We start from the raw sequence: 22,945 nt of genomic DNA, 5'->3' as shown, positions 1-22,945 counted from the left end.
TCTTACAGAGGCTTTCCTGATGTAAAATACAATGAAAATCCAAAATATCGCTGTCTGTGTCTTCGGCTTGGAACTTGTTTTTTAAAAGTTTCACCATACCTATATTTTTCTCACAGAAAGCTCTGGCCCCATCTGCTGTAATGATTACCATTTTGTTCCAGGATAAGCCACTTGTTTCCACACAATTAACAACACGTTCTAACAAGTCCTGACCAGTGGTTCTATCTTTCATGGATACTATACCAAGTAATTCCTCGGTGATGACGAAATGTTCATTAATTCCACGGATAAAGATGAGTACTTGTGCAGTATCTTCAATATCTGTCTTTCATCCATTGCCAGTGAAAACCCTATCCGAAAAAGGTTTGTTTCATTTAACAAGGTTATAGGCGACCATGAAACTTGCATCTGTAGCACTATTTTGAAGTGGTGTTTGCTTCGTACATAACGCTTGTTGCTTCTTCAAGTGTTTCATGAACTCCGCTGCTTTTATTTTTCGTTCTTCATCTGAAAGTTTGCAGCCAAAGTCACTGTGTTTTGTTTCGTGATGTCATTTCAGATTGTACTCCTTGAATATGGCAACTGTATCATGGCATAGTAAGCGTGCGGCTTTATTTCCTGTATCAATAAAGAAATATTTGGTCGTCCAGTCTTCATTAAACAGACGGCACTTATCACTGACTTTACGCTTCTTCTTAGGAGTCGTGATTGCACTGAAGTAAAAAAAAAAATTGCATTGTACAGCTACACAGACAAAACACAAGTAAACCACCCAAAAAAGAAGAAAATTGCTCTGAACGTCGTACTGTTCACTCGGCGCAGGGGAAATACAGCGCTCCCATCAGCCACCGCGCGGAGCATAAATTTGCGCCAGTAGGAGGATGCACAGTGTTTTTTTCCGTGCCCGTGGTGGCTGATGGTAGTGCTCCCATAATCCACCATGCCCACATGCAGCTAGGTTCATTGTCGGTAGTACGCACTACCAAGTAGCGCAGACGCTCGTGGATTTTGTTAGTCGCCCGGGGAAGGGAAATTTTGTTTTTCCTATGATTTTTGTAAATGTCTTGGCGGGCCACATAAAACCCCTCCGCGGGCCACATGGGGCCTGCGGGCCACTATTTGCCCACCCCTGATCTACTGTTCATAACCAATAAATTGTGGTCAGAGACCACATCTGCCACTGGAAATGTCTTACAATTTAAAACCTGGTTCCTAAATCTCTGTCTTACCATTCTATAATCTATCTGAAACCTTCCAGTGTCTCCAGGCCTCTTTCACATATACAACCTTCTTTCATGATACTTAAACCAAGTGTTGGCTATGATTAAGTTGTGCTCTGTACAAAATTCTACCAGGCAGCTTCCTCTTTCAAACCATTTCTCCAGTCCATATTCACCTACTATTTTTCCTACTTTTCCTTTTCCAGCTATCAAATTTCAGTCCCCCATGACTATTAAATTTTTGTTTTCCTTTACTATGTGAATAATTTATTTTATCTTATATTTCTTCAGTCTCTTCATCATCTGCGGAGCTAGTTGGCATATGAACTTGTACTACTGTGGTGGGTGTGGGCTTTGTGTCTGTCTTCGTTACAATAATGCATTCACTATGCTGTTCATAGTAGCTTACCTGAGTACCTACTTTTTTATTCACTATTAGACCTACTCGTGCATTACCCCTATTTGATTTTGTATTTATAATCTGTATTCACCTGACCAGGAGATCTATTCCTCCTGCCTCTGAATTTCACTAACTCCCACTATATTTAACTTAAACCTATTTGTTTCCATTTTAAAATTTTCTAGCCTACCTGGGCAAGTAAGGGATCTGACATTCCACACTTCACATTTACCCAAGAGGATGCCATCATCATTTAACCATACAGTAGAGCTGCAAGCCCTCGGGAAAAATTACAACTGTAGTTTCCCCTTGCTGTCAGCCGTACCAGCACAGCAAGGCCTTTTGGGTTGATGTTGCCCCCTGCACATACTGAAAAGGCTGCTGTCCCTCTTCAGGAACCACATGTTTGTGTGGCCTCCCAACAATACCTCTCTGTTGTGGTTGCACCTACAGCATGACTATCTGTGTCATTGAGGCACACAAGCCTCCCCACCAACAGTAAGGTCCAGGGTTAGTTGTGGGGGGGGGGGGGGGCCTCCCTCTATAGCTGTCCATAACTGTGGAATCGTTACTGGCACAGGATTTCGTGCATGAACTGACCTTTCAGTTAAGTCTGATAAATTTTCAATGGGTTGCCAAATCATTCACTCAAATTGACCAGACTGTTCTTCAAACCAATTGGGAACAATTGTGGTTCAGGCACAGTGAGATGGTGCATCGATAAAAATTCCATCGTCATTTGCAAACATGAAGTCCATGAATGGCTGCAAATAGTCTCCAGATAGCAAAACAAAACCATTTCCAGTCAGTGATCAGTTTAGATGACTGGAGGACCAAGTCCATTTCATTTAAACACAGCCACACCATTATGGAGCCACCACCAGCTTGACAGTACTTTGCTGACAACTTAGATTCATGGCATTGTGGAGTCTGCACCACTCTTGAACCCTACCATCAGCGCTTACCAACTGTAATCAGGACTCATATGAGCAGGTCATGGTTTTCCAGTCCTCTAGGGTCCTTCCGATATGGCCACAAGCCCAATAGAAGTTCTGCAGGTGATGTTGCGCTGTTAGCAAAGGCACTCGCATCGGTCGTCGGCGACCATAGACCATCAGTGTCTAATTTCACCACACTGTCATAACGGATATGTTTGTCATGTGTCTCACACTGATCTCTGCAGTTACTGCGACGGTGTTGCTTGTCTGTTAGCATTGTCAGTGCGTCGCACATGCTACTGCTCTCAGTCATTAAGTGATGAATGCCGGCCCCTGTGTTGTCTATGTTGAGAGTTAATGCCTGAAATTTGGTATTCCCATCACACTTTTGAAATTATGGATCTCCAAATACTGAATTTCATAACGATTTCCGAAATGGGATGTCCCATGCCTCAAGTTCCAACTACCATTCCATGTTCAAAGTATGTTGATTCCCATTATATGGTCATAATCACATTGGAAACCTTTTCATATGAATCATTTGGGTGGAAATGACAGCTCTGCCATTGCACTGCCCTTTCATACCGTGTGAATGTGGTACTACCGCCATCTGTGTGTGTCCGTATCACTATTCCATGACTTTTATCATCTCCGTGTATATCAGGTAGAGGGCCAATAAGATCTCAAAGTTTGTTGCAGAAATTCCCACCTGATGTCAAGAGTTGATAGACAAATCAGAACATTGTTTATACAACTCAGAATTTCCAACGTGCTAAGCAAACAAAATGGGAGCTCCACCAGGTCCTGTTACCACAGCAGCAAGCCACGTCTCTTCAAGAATAGTAAGGACTCTCCAGATGTTATCAGGTGGTGAGCCAACCCTTAAGATTCAAAACCTGTAGCCAGGCACCAGACAGTACCATATGCCATAACAACAAACATCCTATCCTCCTTTGAGTGACACGAGAGTCCCGCAACCCTCGCTCGAGTGGTTGTGCCACCCGTGTAAGAGACTTAATTCTCTGAGTGGTGAGCGGAGTGCATCTTTATTCCCGGTGCTGTGTGCCTCAGCTGAAGCGACGTTAGTTCAGACAGACAACCCCTGCAATTTTTTAACAAATACCTTACTCAGTATCAAGTACAGTAGTCAGAGTTAAATAAAGTGGTGAGAATCATGTGTCCCGCAATTTCCAGTTGTGACAAGGAGCAGATAGTGTTAGTTTATGAACGGAAGGAGGCAAGCCAGATGGCTTGTAACATTTCAGTATGTCTTGTATTTTCCACGTATTAGGCTGTCAGATCTTGTATAATTGTAAAATGATCCAAATTACTGACAAACGATATTAAAACGTTATGACTACAATTGTGCATGCCAGTTGGTTGTGAAGAACATATCTTAAGATGAGAATATAATAATATTGTGAGAGGAGTATGACTGAGAAGTTGTGAAAACAATGGCAAATGTCAGATAATGAACAGAAGACCATGAGAATATATAGGAAGAACAGAAAGTGTGTGAAATGTGAGGGGAGGGTCAAATACAGAACAGACCCTATGAATTTTTGGTTATGTCTTCTGTTCTGTGAAGACTTCAGTTTTTCACTCATTTGTTTGTCCATAGGAATCATACGGCACAGTTTACACTCTGGCAATATCATTTTACTTCTCTTTCATGGTGCTTTGAAACCCATCCCCGCGTAAATTTTGATTAATAATCAGCATTGGCAGCTGAAGGCTTCTGGCTTGAGAAGTCACCCTCATTCTGCCAAAGGCAGTATCAGATACAGCAGAGGAGTGAACAGAGGCTCAGGGGAGTGAACAGAGGCTCAGGGCACTCTCTTGTCCTTGGGGTGGGAAACTGCCCCTAAAGGCGGAAGAATCAGTAATGATGCATGAGGATGCAGAAGGCAATGGAAACCACTGAATTAAAGACATATAATGTATTTCCACAGGACATATGGCCCGTAACTGGTAAAGTCTCATGATGATCTCTCCATTGCCAAAAGAATCAGGAATAGCCCCCCATTCAGATCTCTGGGAGGGGACTGCCAAGGGGGAGGTGACCATGACAAAAATGTTGAATAATCAATGAAATGATAACATTCCACAAGTCAGGGTGTGGAATCTCAGAAGCTTGAATGTGGTAGAAAATCTGAAAAGGGAAATGCAAAGACTCAATCTAGATATAGTAGGAGACAGTGAAGTGAAATGGAAAGAAGTCAGGGATTTTTGGTCAGATGAGTGTAGGTTAATATCAAAAGCAACAGGAAATGATATAATGGGAGAAGGATTCATTATGAATAGAAAGGTAGGGCAAAGAGTGTGTTACAGTGAAGAGTTCAGTGATAGGGTTGTTATTGTCAGAATTGACACCAAACCAACACTTACAATGACAGCTCAGGTATAGATGCTGATGTCACAAGCTGAAGAGACGAAGAAAGTAAATGAGGATGTTGAAAGGGTAATATGGTACATAAAGGGAAATGAAAATCTTAATAGCCATGAGGGTGCAATTGTAGGGGAAGGAGTATAAGAAAAGGTTACTGGAGAATATGAGCTTGGGACAAGGAATGAGAGAGGAGAAGGACTGTTTGAGTTCTGTAATAAATTTCAGCTAGTAATAGCAAATATTCTGTTCAATAATCACAAGAGGAGGAGGATACTTGAAAAAGGCCGGGTAATACGGGAAGATTCCAGTTAGATTACATCATGGTCAGGCAGAGATTCCGACATCAGATATTGGATTGTAAGGCATACCCAGGAGCAGATATAGACTCAGATCACACTGCAGTAGTGATAAAGAGCAGGCTGAAGTTCAAAAGATAATCAAGAAGAATCAATACACAAAAAAGTGGGATACAGAGGTACTAAGGGATGACAGGACATGTTTGACGTTCCCTAAGACTATAGATATGGTAATAAGGAATAGCTCCGTAGGCAGCCCAATTGGAGAGGAATGAAAATCTTTAGAAAGGGCAGTCACAGAAGTTGGCAAGAAAATTATAGGTACAAAGAAGGTAACTGTGAAGAAACCATGTGTAACAGAAGAAGTACTTCTAAAAACAAAGATGATGTGACTTACCAAACGAAAGCGCTGGCAGGTCGATAGACACACAAACAAACACAAACATACACACAAAATTCAAGCTTTCGCAACAAACTGTTGCCTCATCAGGAAAGAGGGAAGGAGAGGGAAAGACGAAAGGATGTGGGTTTTAAGGGAGAGGGTAAGGAGTCAAGGAGTCATTCCAATCCCGGGAGCAGAAAGACTTACCTTAGGGGTAACACACACACATATCCATCCACACATATACAGACACAAGCAGACATATTTAAAGACAAAGAGTTTGGGCAGAGATGTCAGTCGAGGCGGAAGTGCAGAGGCAAAGATGATGTTGAATGACAGGTGAGGTATGAGTGGCGGCAACTTTAAATTAGCAGAGATTGAGGCCTGGTGGGTAACGGGAAGAGAGGATATATTGAAGAGCAAGTTCCCATCTCCGGAGTTCAGATAGGTTGGTGTTGGTGGGAAGTATCCAGATAACCCGGACGGTGTAACACTGTGCCAAGATGTGCTGGCCGTGCACCAAGGCATGCTTAGCCACAGGGTTTCATCAATGAAAGAAGGAAGTACAAAAATGTTCAGGGAAGTACAGGAATACAGAAATCAAGTCCCTGGGGAATGAAATAAGTAGAAAGTAAAGTGAAGCTAAGACAAAATGGCTGCGTGAAGAATGTGACGAAATCAAAAAAGATATAATTGTTAGAAGGAACGACTCTGCATACTGGAAAGTCAAAACAATCATCTGTGATATTAGAAGCAATGTAAGAGTGCAATGGGAATTCCACTTTTAAATTCAGGGAAGAGAGTGAATAGGTGGAAAGAGTACATTGAAGGCCTCTATGAGAGGTAAGAGTTGTCTAATGTGATAGAAGAAGAAACAGGAGTCTATTTAGAAGAGACAGGGAATCCAGTATTAGAATAATAATTTAAGAGAGCATTGGAGGACTTAAGATCAAATAAGGCAGAATGGATAAATAACATTCCATCAGAATTTCTAAAATCATTGGGAGGAGCGGCAACAGAGCAATTATTCACATTGGTGTGTGGAATGCATAAGTCTGACGACATACCATCTGACTTTCAGAGAAATATCATCCACACAATTCCAAAGACTGCAAGAGCTGACAAGTGCGAGAATTATTGCCCAATGAGCTTAGCAGCTCATGCATACAAGTTGGTGACAAGAATAATATACAGAAGAATGAAAAGAAAATTGAAGATGTGCTAGATGACAATCAGCTATGCTTTAGGAAAGGTGAAGGCACCAGAGAGGCAATTCTGACATTGCGGTTGATAATGGAAGCAAGACTAAAGAAAAATGAAGACACGTTCATAGGATTTGTTGACTTGGAAGAAGTGTTCGAAAATGTAAAATGGTGGCGGCTGTTCGAAATTCTGAGAAAAATAGGGGAGATGCTGAGTCCCACACAGGCACAACAAAAAGACAGTAACAAATAAATAAGCTTTCAGCCAACATCGAAAATAAGAGCCCCCTCCGCCTTCTCCCCCCCCCCCCTCCTCCACACACACACACACACACACACACACACACACACAGACACACACACACACAAAACGCAACTCGCACACACATGACTGCAGTCTCTTTCAGCTGAAGCTAGTGTGGCTTCACCTGCCAGAGACTGCAGTCACTTGTGTGTGAGTTGCGTGAGCACGTATGTGTGTGTGTGTGTGTGTGTGTGTGTGGGGGGGGGGGGGAGGGGTGTGTTCCCCTTTACTGTTCAATCTGTACATTGAAGATGCGATGATGATGGAAATAAAAGAAAGATTCAGGAGTGAATTAAAATACAAGGTGACAGGATATCAATAATACGATTTTTCTGATGACATTGCTGCCCTGAGTGAAAGTGAAGAAGAATTATATGGTATGCTGAAGGGAGTGAGCAATCTAATGGGCACAGAATTTGGATTGAGAGTAAATCAAAGAAAGACAAAAGTAATTAGAAGTAGCAGGAATGAGAACAGCAAGAAACTTAACATCAGGATTGATGGTCATGAAGTAGACGAAGTTAAGGAATTCTGCTACCTACATAGCAAAATAACTTATGACGGATGGGGCAAAGAGGACATCAAAAGCAGACTGGCACTGGATAAAAGGGCAGTCCTGGCCAAGAGAAATCTACTACTATCAAACAGAGACCGTAATTTGAGGAAAAGATTTCAGAGAATGTACATCTGAAGCCCAGCCTTGTATGGTAGTGAAAGATGGACTGTGGCAAAGCCAGAACAGAAGAGAATCAAAGTATTTGAGATGTGGTGCTACAGGAGAATGTTGCCAACTATGTGGACTGGTAAGGTAAGGAATGCGGAGGTTCTGCACAGAACTGAAGAGGAACGGAATATGTGGAAAACACTGACAAGGAGAAGGGACAGGATGATAGAACATCTGTTAAGACATCAGGGAATGACTTCCATGGTACTAGAGGGAGCTGTAGAGGGGGAAAAAAACTGTGAGGAAGACACAGATTGGAATACATCAATCAAATAACTGAGGATGTAGGTTGCAAGTGCTACTCTGAGATGAAGAGGTGGGCACAGGAGAGGAATTAGTGGAAAAAAAAGCACCCAACTCATGTTCAGTAGTCTCCAACAATACAGTTTAAGGGAAGTGATGTTGAAGATCACACTAATATCTTCCAATACTCATGACTATCCTTCCCCTGACACCTATCCTCTCTTGCTCTTACTCCCTCCCTCCCCCCTCCCCCCCTCTCTCCCCCCTCCTCCCTCCCCCTCTCCCCCTGCCCCTCCCCTCTCTCTCTCTCCCCCTCTCTCCCCCCCCCTCCCTCCACATATTTTATTTCCATTAATAATCCAATCACTGCCATTGAGAGCCATCTGTCTCCCTCTCCACCTCCTAGTACTTCCCTGCCCTATTTTTGCCTCCATATTACCACACCTCTTTACCATCCCCACTTTGCAAGGTATTTCGGGAAAGACTATTTTGGATCTGTGTTCTCTAAATAACACACTTCACTTAGATGGAGTTCTGCATCCCCTGTATAAAAAGGTAGACATTGACCTCAATTCTGTATTTATCAGGAGAATGTGAAATATTGAAGCTAAGAGTGAAAATATTAAGTCATTTTAGCTTTCAGGCTACTTTTGATGGGAGGCAAATAGAGAAACATTGGTTTAAAGAGAGAAATGTCATCCCATTAACATTGGAAATGGAGCAGTTGTGAATAAGATGTAATCGTACCAGATACTGGCCATCAGTGTGTCAGTAAGGCCAGAGTGAACAAGTTCAATATCAACACAACAATTGTGGGTTTCAAATGTGTGTCATACCCTGACTCTGTGGGCATGGAGGCACTTATCTTTCTACTTGTCCCCATTGAGACTGTACGAGTACCTTTAGGATCTCAGTTCAGAGAAAGGTGGTGCTATTAGATTCATTTGTTGTGAGAAACAATGTTTTGATCAGAGGTGTCACCATTGAATGTCACAGATTTTAACAACAGATAGATGGGGCATCATGCAGGAAACCACTCTCCAATCCAATTATAGGTGACAGTAACTGGTGAACAGCTATGACATGTTGAATCACCATCTTCTTATACCTTATTTGTGCACCTGTACTCAGCACATGTTACTGGGAATGGAGATTGGTGTATCCACAGGAACTCCACTATTGCACCCTTGAAGCATGGGTAAAAGTTACCTAGACTAATGAGCTACAGTAGACAATGGATGAAATCAATGGCAGGATATGATATGTTGAAAACTACATGTGGGGTGTTGCCACTCACTTGGCAACATGGTACTGTTTAGTTAGGCAGTGGATGTGTTCTTGTGTGTAGGATACTTACACAAGATGAAATAAGGCCACTGATATGTGTACCAGCAACTCACTGGCAAATGGGCAGGACCTGTTTCCTGATATTATGTGTATCTTTGCTTGTTTACAGCAGCCAACAGGTAATCTACTTTCAGCAAGACAATACATCAACTCCATTTCTCCCTAACTGCATCATAATCGTTCGTGTATCAGTCCACAGTCATGAATGAACTTGTATGTGCTAATCAGGTCATACGACCTCTTTCTAGTTTTTGCTTCTGGGAAACTGTCACGCTAGATATGCGTGATTTGGACAATAGCAAACTCCATGATTTGTGGGCAGAAGTGGAGTTTTCGTAGGTTCGGATGGCTTGGCAACATGCTTGGTGTCTCATGTGAGAACCATGCAGTGATGCACTGTTGCCGTCAACAGGATGATAGAGCTGCTATATGCCACAAGACAAATGACTAATTCAGTTACTCATGTATGTAAATATAGACAATTGTGGTGATATGCTATAGAACAGGCTGTTCAGGTGTGATTGCCAGCCCACATGCTGCTGGGCACCTGTGGGAAAGGGTGGGCTAGCAACTGAGGGGCTGGTAGTGACAGAATCTGGCTGTAGTGTGTGTGATTGTAGATGCCCTGGCAGAGATCCAGCTGGCAGGGATGGCCAAGCACCTCTTGCATGTGCAGAACACATGCATTAGGGCTGCCTTACAGGTAGCATATACTAGCTGCATCTGGCTGTGACAAGCTGACAGGGGCCTGTGTATGCTCTTGCTTCATGTGGTAGTGCTGGAACAGCCTGATATAGAACAGGAGAAATCAAAACATATTTCTATTTGAAAACTTTTTCCAACTCATAGTAGGGATGGTACAGCAACCAGTAATTTATGATGAAGAAACAAGCAGTCTTGGTTGCAGGGTTGTAATTGTTATTTATTTATCAGTGACATGTTTCATCTGATTCAGGAATCATCAGATTGGCTGATGTTAGATGGTGTTAGGCACATGGGATATTTTGTATGCTACATATTTCTATTTGAAAACTAACATTATCTAATATCACCCAATCTGAAGATGCTTGAATCAGACGAAATGTGTCATTGGTAAATAAATAATACTTACAACCCTGCAACCAAGACTGTTTCTTCCCCATATTTGTATTTGAAACTTCATGGCAGATTGAAACATTATGGTGGCCTGGGACTTGAATCCAGAACCTTATCCTTTGTTGGCAATGCTTCACTAACTGAGCTATCAAGGCACAACTCATAACTCACCACCACAGCTTTAATTTGACCAGTACCCCTCTCCTACTTTCTAAAAATCATAGAAGTTTTCTTGTGTACCTAATGGTACCAGTACACCTGCAGTGAAGGATGTTGCTGAGAAATGGGAAAGCCACAGTGCAGGGGTTTGTTTCCAGAACAAATCATTCACTCAGCAGCATCATGTTGTCTGTTTTGAAACTGTATGGCAGACTAAAACTTTGTGCTGCCAGAGACTCGAACCCAAAACTATGCCTTTCACAGCTGGTGCTCTGCTAACTGAGATATACAGGCATGACTCATGACCTGTCCGCTTGGTTTTACTTCTGTCATACCTCTCTCTCATATTGCAAAATTTACAGAAGCTCTCCCACAGACCTTGTGTGTCTAGCACTACTGAAAGAAATGCTATTATGGAGAAATGGCATAACAACTCTAATGTGCCAGGAAGTTTCAAAAAGATGCAACTCCACTGCACACTGAAAGATTCATTCTGGAAAGATTCCTCTGTGTTGTGACTGAGCCATTTCTCTTGTGAAAGGTAAGGTTTCAGGTTTGAGACCCAGTCTGCAAACAATTTTAATCTGCCAGGAAATTTCAGAACACTTCACACACTGCTTCGGAATCAAAGATTCATTCTGGACTGTCTCTTTTTGATGGTTTTGGGTTTTCTAGGATCTCTCTCTCTCTCTCTCTCTCTCTCTCTCTCTCTCTGTCAGCAAGTGAGACATTGAATGTGAGAGAAACAAGCTCTGTTATCAGTTGAAATGTCATGCAAAAAAGATTAAGTCAGTCATGATATGTTGTGAATTATAAACAAAGAAAAGAAAAAAATCAGTAGTAAGTGTAAGAATATATATTAATGGCAAGAAACATGAAGAAACAATAAGAGTTATAACTTTTCCCCAATCAAGCATCTTTTTATATTTTAATTCATAGAAGTTTTGTAACATTTCACACTTATCATTGAGTATACCATTTCGTTAAGGGATAATAAGCCAATATTTAAGAGTGACAAGCTAAAATTTAATTCATGTTTGTGTTTTAGTTGTGGATTTTCCTTTTCAGGAGCGTTTGCCGTGAATTTGGAGTCCAGATTGGTCGTCTTATGTTGGCATTTATGATATTTAGTGCAGGAATGTTTATTTCTAGCACAGCATTCCTGCCCTCTACCTTTTCAATGTGAGTAAAAATTAGAACAAATGTTGCATTTGAACGTATGTAGTATTTCTCTTAATATACTCAAAACGTGAATGAATCATCACTGTTTTTATGTGTAGTTCTAATGAAAAGCTTATCCCTTGCTGAAATACATTATGTTATTCATATGCATCTAGATATAGTGTCAATAAAATTGTGAGCAGTTGCCTCATTAATTAATGAAAATGAAATGGAGGTTGGTAGGACATTTGCCAAGTAAAATGATGGAAGAGGAATGAAAATAATTATCTGCTGGATTCTAAGAGTAAGGAAAGATCAGGACAATGACCTGATAGAAACTGAGTAGATGACATTAAAAGACATGCAAGAACAATATAAATGTGTATAGCTGAAGACAATAATGCACAAAAAAGTCTACAGGAGGCTTTTATGTGGGAATCAGTGTAAATTGGCTGGTGGTGTTGTTGCTGCTGCTGCTGCTGCTGCTGCTGCTGATGCTGATGATGACTTACATTTTTAAATATATACTTGGCTGACATGATTGGTGTATCCTGAGATCTACCTGCAGCTCTGAAGTATTATCATACACCATCTATCCAAAATGTTCTGAGACTGGTTTTATTCCTGGTGTATAAGCAACATCAGCACAGTACGACGGTGGCAGCTTGCACAAACTGCTGTAAACCATGGATGTGCACTTGAACAGTCAGACTGTAAGCTTGCAGTGCTAAGTAGTGGACATGTGACTGTACTGTATCAACATTATGTTACAGACCGCAATGGAACAACATCTCTAAATCAATTGTTTAATAAATTCTCCAGAATATTTTGAAGAAAATAAGAGTGTGTACAAAGCTTGTCCCACACATATTGACTCCTGAAAAAATATGAAGACACTTGGATGCCCAATGTGCCCCAATTGGATTGAAACCAAAACAGGGACAATTTTTTTCTGGAAAAAATCATTGTTGATGACAAGACTTTGAGCTATCAGTATGAACATACCACAAAACAAAACAGTGCAGAAATTCATATGAATGGTCAATGCTTCAACAATGTAACTGGCATTCAAAGCAATGTGATACAGGAGTTAAACAATGTGCCAAAAGTGGACTTTTTTGTATGAATGTTCCATGTGTTACACTTACCTGGGGAGAGCCAATGTAGAACACCTGAAGCTTAAAACCAGGTTCTTATCTTTTTTTCTATTTTTTATTAATCCAGTCTCAAAAGTTTAGATCAACAAGCATTTGTTGTACATTTCATAAGTTCCTAACTGCATGTCAATGCAATAAAGAAGATGGTAGGAGGGTGTACACCTTGTAAAATATCAAAGGCTTGCGTGGAAATAGACATAAGGAATTTACTGTGAGGTTCTCACAACTGTGGAATATGTGAAACATGAGTTTCTCCCAGCATATAAAATGTTCAAACAAGTTACAGGACTGTTGCCAGGTGATGTCCTTGACGACCACTGATATTTCGACAGGTGACCACCCTGTCATTTTCATGGCATAAATGCAGCAAGAAAGCTGGAAATATACATAATATATTTGCAAGGATATAAAACACACACACACACACACACACACACACACACACACACACACACAAAGCTCTGTCCCTCTGTTTTTGTCAAGAGAGAGAGCAGGATTCAATGCAGAATTTAAGCAAAAACCTTAATCTCTATTTCTAAGATCATGTATTAATTTAATCTCAATGCTTTCTTAATAACACTATTCAGGTAACTGCGAATACATGCCAGAATCTCCAAATTACAGTCCATAGGATGATCAGTGCAAACAATGTTCTGTAGTAACAGATTTACTCAGCTGTTGTAAGCGTATGTGATGCTTATGCTCAATATACCAGTTCTCCACTGCCCTTGATGGCCTGACCAGTATATGACATGCCATGACTGCGAGAAATATGATGGACACATACCTTAATGCAAACCAATGTCATCCTTTATGGATCCTAAAAGGACACATTGTTATTATCAGCACTCAACCTGTCCATGGCTGGTCGATAGTGCAAAGCATATTGACTTGTCTTTTTCACTATAACCATTCTGATGGAAGCTGGCTTTGAGATGGGCTAACTCAGCTGACAAACTGTCAGGGTCTCAGATGACATGAGCCCTGTGAAGCAATGTACAAAGCATCCCTTCACACTGAGCGAGTTGGTACCTGTAGAAAAAAGTCAATTTGAGTTGATTTCCTATAAACAGCATGTTCCAATGTACCAACACATCGGGGGATCCATTCTTTCCCAACTACATAATGATATTAATATTCAGGTTGATTGAATTCAGATGTTCTATACAGCAATTTAAATTCTCACTACCATGCGGCCAAACAACAAAAGTATAATCTACATATCTGAAAAAAATATGCAGGTTTCAATGCCACCAACTCCAAGGCACATTCCTCAAAGTCTTCTGTAAACAAACTGTCAATAATGGTGACAACGAGCTTCCCATTGCAACTCCGTCTGTCTTTTCATGGTACTTCTCATTGAATAAAAAGTAGGTGGAAGTAAACACATGTCAAAATAGATTCAGTAATTCAATACTGAACCTAATCTCAATTAACCATAATGAATCAGATAAAGGACTGCGAAGAGAGAGAGAGAGAGAGAGAGAGAGAGAGGGAGAGACCTCATAAAAAATTACTAAAATATCAGTGTTCATTCATTGCAATTCCTGTAATCAACACAATGAATCCACCAGGCTCTTAATGCGATGCTCACACTGATCTACTACCAGTTCTTACAATGGCACCAGTAAACCAGCCATTACCATGACTAAAAGTACCATTATTAACAATACTAAAATTAAAATTGTAGCCAGCAAGTACACGGGAGCCATCAAGAATGGAGGTGCAAGCAACTACTTTCAGTTTATTTTTTGTGACATCATCTCCTTGCCACTCTTAATTTCTTTGTTTATAATTGACTTGAAGACAGCAGCGTGATGGTGTGCACATTGATGTGCCCGTAGCGTGTCATGGCTCAGTGACTTCATTCATTGCAGAGTAGCAAGTGTTTTGCTACATGGTTTGTCAGAGCACTAATGTTAGTCACAACAGGCCTAAGAGGAGCCCCTTACTGATGGATGTTTGGAAAGCTATATAATCTAGAGGAGACACCTCAGTAAGATTTAAGACTCTGCAACAAGAAACTTTTCTTCAGGATGTTGTCAATCTTTCTCTTTACACTTTTTGTAGGGTCAGCACTGATCTTGCAATGCCCTGAATCAGACAGTAAACACTGCACCTTTCAAGTGTAAGCCTGCTTGTGCAATACAACTGCAGCTTTGCCCTTGTCCTGCCTGTTGTAAAAGGTGACTAAAAGGAGTCTCTCATGTTTCGGCTTTTATGTGATGGTCCTCTGTAGGTTTTAAGCTCCATTTTTCAAAATTTTCCCGAAGAGCAAGCCAATTGGGGAAGGGCGCCTTACAAGGTGCATAGTGTCCATCATGCGCTGAGACAACATGCATCCTTTGCCGATATGGATCTGCACTTCCGCTCATTCTCCAGCTGTTGGCCGAGGTGCATTTTCCTCCATCCTCTGTGCAGTATTGCTATCTGCACTGCCAACGATAATGGACTTCTTAGGTCCTTTGTGCCTGATGTCCAGCATAGTAGCCAGTCTGTTGTGGTGGGGCCTCCATGTACCCTGTTGGTTGTAGCCCCCTGACCACACAGGGATTGCTCTGCTGATGCCTACACCATTAACTCCCCACATATACCAAGGAGTAGATGTCCATCACCCTGGGGCATCGGGTCTGCAGGATGGCCTTTGCTGCAGCTGGGTGGCATCAGAGCAGATGACACACCATGAAGTGTAGTACGTCATCTCTTGCTGGTGGTCAAACATGAGCAGTTTCTAAGTGGGACAAGGTCAAACTCATCCCCCCCCCCCCCCTTCCAGCCACACCATGGGAGGAACACCAGGCTAAGGATGGCAGCGAAGCTTATTCACCCCGGTACTTCATATGTACGAGAGTTGATGGGGAACCTTACTTGTCAATGAAACCTCAGTTTTTCATTGAGCATTTAGAGGACAAGTTTGGGGTTGTGGAGGGCTTGTACAAAATGTGGTAAGGGTCGGTCGTGATCGGAACAGCATCCTCTGCCCAGTCACGGGCACTACTCCTCTGCGACAAGCTGGGGGTGTTTGTTTCCATCACGCCACATAAGAGCTTAAATATGGTCCAGGGTATCATATTTCACAGGGACCTTCTTTTGCAGTCTGACGATGAGCTGCATGCCAATTTAGAGCGACAAGGTGTCCATTTCGTCTGGCGCGTCCACCAGGGTCTGAGGGATAATCAGATTGCCACCGGTGCCTTCATCTTGGCCTTCAAGGGTGACACATTACCTGAGAAGGTCAAGGTGATGGTCTACCACTGTGACGTAAAGTAATATATCCCTCCCCCGATGTGATGCTTCTTCGGCTTCTCTCACCAGGAAGGGATCCCGTGGGTCACTCCCTTCCCAGGTTGCTACCAGTGGCAAAGCTGACAAGCACCAGTGGCTGAAGCAACCACAGGTAGGGCTTCACGGTCCTCCTCAGTCCCCTCAGTCCCAGCCAGACAAACAGAAGGAGCAGCGAGATAAACCTAAAAAGAAAAAGACCCCAAAGAAACAAGGCACTGCAGTGGCACCCACACCACCACTACCTACAAGCTCTGTGTCTGAGGATGAGGTGGAGATTCTGGCATCCCCTGATGACCTAGATCTCTCTGGGCCCTCAGATACAATGGATGTTGGTTGCACAGCTACTCATCTGGTGGCAGCAGGTGACCCTGAGGCGTAGACTGCTGCATTGAGTGTTTCATACCTTCCCAGTCTCATGATCACGTAATCCTCCAGTGGAATTGCGGTAGCTTTTTCCACCATCTTGCTGAGCTACGGCAACTGTTAAGCTTTACACCTGCCTTCTGCATTGCCCTCAATGAAACCTGGTTCCCAGCAATGCACACCCCTGCCCTCCGTGGCTACAAGGGATATTACAGGAACCATAGTGACTGTAATAGAGTGTCAGGTGGAGTTTGCATCTATGTCCTGAACTCAGTATATAGTGAACCTGTGCCCCTTCAAACCCTTCTTGAAGCTGTGGCTGTCAGGATAAGGACGACACAGGAAATAACTGTCTGCAGTGTATATCTTCCTGCAGATGGTGCAGTAGGCCATCCATGAACGTATTGGCTGCGCTGATTGATCAACTCCCTAAACCTTTCCTACTTTTGGGAGATTTTAATGTGCATACCCTTGTGTGGTGGTGCCATGCTTACTGGCCAAGGTAGGGAGGTCGAAAATTTAATGTCACAACTCAACCTCTGCTTCTTAAATACAGATGCCTCCACACATTTCATTGTGGCACATGGCACATATTCAACCTTTGATCTCTCGATTTGCAGTCCTGGTCTTCTCCCATTTATCCACAGGAGAGCACATGATGACCTGTGTGGTCTTGCTGTCACTCCCCCGGTGTCATGCCCCCAGATGCCTACCCAGATGGGCTTCAAACAAGGCAGACAGGGAAGCCTTCACCTCTGCTGTCACTGCTTAATCTCCCCCACATGGTGCCATCAATGTTGTCGTCGTGCAGGTCACTAAAACTATAATTTTTGTGGCGGAAAATGCAATCCCTTGTTCTTTAGGGTACCCCTGGCAAAAGACAGTCCCTTCAGGGTTGCCAGAAGTCGCTGAGGCAATTAAAGAGTGTCAACAACCTCTACAGCCACATAAGTGGCACCCTTCCCTAGAGCACCTAATTTCCTTTAAGCGGCTCCATGCCCGTGTTCACCAGCTTATAAAACAACGGAAACAGGAATGTTGGGAGAGGTACGTGTCAACCATTGGATGCCATACATTATCTTCCCAAGTATGAACGAATATCAGACGTCTTATTGGGTACCAGACCCCAACAGGTGTCCCTGGCATTAACATCAATGGCGTGTTATCTACCGATGCAAACACAATTGCCGAGCACTTTGCTGAGCACTATGCTCGAGCCTCTGCGTCGCACCCAGAAACTGTAGATGGAAAAGAAAGTCCTCTCTTTCACTACATACCACAGTGAACCCTATGACACCTCATTTACAGAGTGGGAGTCCTCCACGCCCTTTGACATTGCCCTGACACAGCTCCTGGGTCAGATCGGATCCACAGTCAGATGACTAAACATCTCTCATCTAACTACAAGCGGCACCATCATTCTGGTGCTCAAACCTGGTTAAAACCTGCTTGATGTGGATAGCTACTGGCCCATCAGCCTCACCAACTTTCTTTGTAAGCTGCTGGAACATATGGTGTGTCGGCGGCTGGGTTGGGTCGGGTCCTGAAGTCACGTGGCCTACTGGCTCCATGTCAAGGCGGCTTTCACCAGGATCACTCTACCACTGATAATCTTGTGTCCCTCAAGTCTGCCATCCGAACAGCCTTTTCCAGACACCAACATCTGGTTGCCGTCTTTTTTGACTTACGTAAAGCATACAACATGACCTGGCGACATCATATCCTTGCCACATTGTGTGAGGGGGGGTTTCTGGGGCCCGCTCCCAATTTTTATCCAAAACATCCTGTTGCTCCATACTTTCCGTGTCCAAGTCGGTGCCTCCCATAGTTCCCCCTCCCCCCCCCCCCCCCCCCCCCCCCGCCCGCCCCCACCCGTATTCAGGAAAATGGGGTTCTGTGGCACCGTATTGAGTGTCTGTGTATTTTTAGTGGCTATTAGCAGTCTAGCAGCAGCTGTAGGGCCGCCAGTCTCACTGTCTCTATATGCGGATGACTTTTGCATTTGTGCTGCACCTCCAGTACTGGTGTTGCTGAGTGGCACCTACAGAGAGCCATTCACAAGGTGCAGTCATGGGCTCTAGCCCACAGCTTCCAGTTTTTAGCCTCAAAGTCGTGTGCCGAGCATTTCTGTCGGCTATGCACCGTTCATCCAGAACCAGAACTTTACCTTAACGACGATCCACTCACTGTAGTGGAGACATATCGATTCTTAGGACTGATTTTCAATGCCCAATTGACTTGGCTACCTCACCTTCATCAGCTTAAGTGGAAGTGCTGGCCGCACCTCAGTGCCCTCCACTACCTGAGCAACACCAACTGGGGTGCAGATCGCTCTACACTGCTGCAGCTCTACAGAGCCCTTTTTCAATCCCACATTGACTATGGGAGTCTGGTTTACAGTTTGGCGGCACCATCAGTGTTGCGTTTACTCAACCCAGTGCACCACTGTGGCTTTCGCCTAGCGACGGGAACTTTTAGAACAAGTCGATGACACAGTGTCCTGGTGGAGGCCGGAGTCCCTCCATTGAAGGTTAGGCATGCACAACTGCTTGCCAGTTACGTTGCACATGTTCGTAGTTCTCCTGTGCATCCAAATTACCATCTCCTTTTCCCAACTGCAGAGGTTCATCTCCCGCATCGGCGGCCCATGTCAGGGCTTTCGATTGTGTTTTGCATCCGGTCCCTTTTATCTGAACTGGAGTCCTTCCCATTACCACCTCTCCTCGAGGTCCATTCACGTACACCTCAGTGGTGTGCACCTAGGCTGCAGATTCTTCTGGACCTTTTGGGTGGCCCTAAGGACTCCGTTAACCCTGCGGCTCTCTGCTATCACTTCCTCTCGATTTTCGACATGTACCAGGGCAATGAAGTGGTTTACACAGATGGCTTGATGGCTGATGGTCACGCAGGCTTTGCATGTGTTCATGGAGGACATATTGAGCAGCACTCCTGCCAGATGGCTGCAGTGTTTTCACTGGAGAGCTGGCGCCCATATCTCGTGCTGTTGAGCACATCCGCTCATGCCCTGGTGAGACATTTCTCCTGTGTACTGACTCTTTGAGCAACCTACAAGCTATCGACCAGTGCTGCCCTCGCCATCCTGTGGTAGCATCTATTCAGGACACGTCGGAATCCCAGGCAACGAACTTGCCAACAGGCTGGCCAAACAGACTATGCGGAAACGGCTTCTGGAGATGGGCATCTCTGCAACTGACCTGCGTTGTGTCTTATGCTGCAGGGTTTTTTTGCCTTTGGGAGACGGAATGGCATAACAGTACCCACAACAAATTGTGTTGCATTAAGGAGACTACAAATGTGTGGAAGTCTTCCATACGGTTCTCTCACAGGGAATCAGTTGTCCTCTGCTGGCTCTGCATTGGCCAAATGTGGCTAACACATGGTTACCTCCTCCGTCACGAGGACCCACCTCAGTGTTGCTGTGGCTCACAAATGACGGTTGTCCACTTCTTGCTGGACTGCCCACTTTTAGCCACTCTGCGAGGGACTTTTAACTTTCCCAGCACCCTACCTTCGGTGTTGGGCAACAATGCCTCAACAGCAGCTTTAGTTTTACGTTGTATTCGTGAGGATGGGTTTTTATCTTTTGATCTAAGTTTTAGCACATGTCCTTTGTCTCTCTGTGTCCCCCACCCTAGTGCTTTTAGGGTGGAGGTTTTAATGTGTTGCAGAGTGGTTGGCTTCTCCTTTTTATTCTCATGGTCAGCCAGCCACGGTAATCTGCTCTCTTGTTTTGATCTCTTCTACGTGTTTCTTGCATCACTCTGTGGTTTTCTTATCCGATGTTGTCCATTTTAGTTTTTGTTGCCTTTCTGTCATTCTTGCAGTTTTCTTCTTTCTTCCAGCTTTGTTTTCTAAGTCTTGCTTATTTTACTCCCACTCTTGTGGAATTATTTTAATGAGAACGAGGGACTGATGACGTAGCAGATTGGTCCCTCCCCCTCTCTTTTAAACTAACCAACCAACCAACTGACCAACAGGCCATGTGAACAAAGTGAAGCAAATGCTTTTCCTTCAAATTTCAAAGCTTAAGCTTTAGAATTCATGAATAAAATATGAACCAAGAGGGAGAAAGAAGCTTTTCCTTCATCTTGAACTCTGGCTTCAGCATGAGATAAATTGTATGAATAAAGAGAAGCTCTGATTACATTCTGGTAGCTATAGTTTCCAAAATGTGAAGACTGGTCAGTGGTGCACATACATTTGCTAAGTGCAAATATAGCTCAATGAGCAGCATGTATATGCCATGAAAAATGCCACAGACCATGTCAATGTTCACCTGAAGAGCATTATACAACTCTATATTGTTTCAACAAAGAAAATGTTGAATGGATTGCGATAAAGACCCAGGGGAGAGAAGAGGTGGAGTGCCACCAGCAGAACAATGGATGAAGATTTTCCTTCAGTATGCAACTGGGGGAAATACCCAAACAGCACATACTTTGATCCCACAATCTTCACTATCCCCTGCTGCAGAGCCATCTCCAACCCCTTATTCTGTGCCTGCCCTCCTCATCCCTTCACCAGCTGCTCCTCAATAATTTACTTAAGTTTTATTCTCCCACCTATTTATCTACATCCCCACTGTTCTTCTATGTGCTCCCTTTTTCTCTTTACAGCTCTTCTTATCCTCTTGCCTCCCTCATTGCCTAACAAACACTGTCTGTTTCATTGTTAAATGCATATGACATCTTTTGCTGCACTGGAGTGACTTTACTGGTGTTACATTTTTATCTCTTTCCCTTGGTGCCTCTCTTCCTGTACACCCCTAGCCCTTTCCCTCCCACACCTTCATACATACCTTCCCCTCCCCTCTCCTGTGTTTCTTTCATCCATTCCATTCAACGCAACTGCAAATGCATATTAACTGTTTGACACCTCAACTGTACAGGGAATTGTGGTATTCACTCTTACAATTGCTTGTGTTTTTTCCATTATTATGTTACTGCATGACCTCCATGTGTTCTGTTAGTTAGAAGTGGTAAATTTGCTTTTATTTTTCCATCTCTCTATGACACTCCTAAAAAGGATGCAACATGCTAACCACAATATTGTAAAATTGGCTAGAGCCGAATGCATTGAAGTGTTTGAGAGAACAATATTCTTTCCCCAAAACTATATTGTCTTAAAAAATGCTTTTTCAGTGTATTCTGCATAGGTACACCTCATTGCTTAGAAGGAGTAATGAAGATTTTTTTGGTATTTTAGGATTGATTATTCTTCAACTTTTCTCTAATAAAAGTTTATACTTTATTGTTCCTTTTAAAACTTTATAGTAATTACTATCTTATTTTCACTGTAAGTTTCAGCTCAATAAAAGAACAGATGTTTGAGAAAAAGGTGTATTAAATAATTAGCTGAAGTGCAAATTCAACCAATCAGTAACCATTAAATCAACCAAATTCAATAACAGTTCTGTGTCAATAGAAGAGGAATGTGATTTAGTGAGGGAAAATTAAGATCATGCAGCCCCTGTAGACATGGTGAAATCAGAGGAGGAAGAGGCATGAATGACCCAAAAAACATGTTAGCTTAGTGACCAAATATAAGAGTGTGGAGGCAGTGCAAAGAAGCAAAATTGGAAAGTGTATGCGACTTGTAAATAAACTGATAAATAAATAGTCTTAAGAAGAACTGACTCTCTCCACAGGAAGGTTAAATATAGTTGAAGAAATGGGAAGTAAAGATGCAAGTGTGAGTTGCATATAGTTGCCAAGTAGTGATGAGTATATCCCACCAGTGTGCAGTGATATGGAGGTGAAATTGATTAGTCATCTCAGTAGGGGTGGATGACGGGCCTTGAGCCACACCAGTAGAGTCGCCAGGAGCTATGTCTAAGATGAGAGAAACCTTTAATTTCTTGGCTGCTTTAAATAAGTATGCTCTACAGCTAGGGAAACCACTTCACATAATGTACATGAAGCACTCTGGTATACACAATTATAGTATTGTGTTGATTACCTTATTGTGGAGTTGTATTTCATTTTGGATACATCTGGGACTATTTGTATATTGCTTATGTTGGATTTTCTGTTCTGGAATTCATCAGCTTGCAACTTCCAGGAGAAGTCACACATCACTGTATCCCAGATTTTACCATTTGTGAAAATGTTCTGCAGCTGTTTGAATTTTACTTGGAGCACCACTTAGTGGATTCATCTGTCATGTACTCAAAGAGCCGTCTCCATCTGGGGCCATTTCAAGGGCTCCTGAACAAACTGCTGGCAAATTTTTCAAGTGTTTACTACTTTTTTTAAAAACT

At 42.9% G+C, this 22,945-nt stretch overlaps 1 protein-coding gene across 3 annotated transcripts in view; it reads left to right on the top strand.

Moving 5' to 3' along the window:
- Positions 1-22,945, top strand: part of LOC124776550 (alpha-1,2-mannosyltransferase ALG9) — a 144,395-nt gene that overhangs the window by 12,179 nt on the left and 109,271 nt on the right. For all 3 annotated transcript variants that reach the window (XR_007015633.1, XM_047251585.1, XM_047251586.1), the window contains one exon: positions 11,768-11,881. Coding sequence is in view for 2 of the 3 variants with exons in the window: in XM_047251585.1 (XP_047107541.1) it covers positions 11,768-11,881 (114 nt within the window). In the remaining variant the exon portion in view is untranslated. The remainder of the gene's footprint in view (positions 1-11,767; positions 11,882-22,945) is intronic.

Source organism: Schistocerca piceifrons, chromosome 2, assembly GCF_021461385.2.
Source record: "Schistocerca piceifrons isolate TAMUIC-IGC-003096 chromosome 2, iqSchPice1.1, whole genome shotgun sequence".
In the NCBI taxonomy this organism is placed as follows: domain Eukaryota; kingdom Metazoa; phylum Arthropoda; class Insecta; order Orthoptera; family Acrididae; genus Schistocerca; species Schistocerca piceifrons.
The sequence above is the reverse complement of the archived record's forward strand: the minus strand, read 5'-3'. Positions and strand labels throughout refer to the sequence as shown.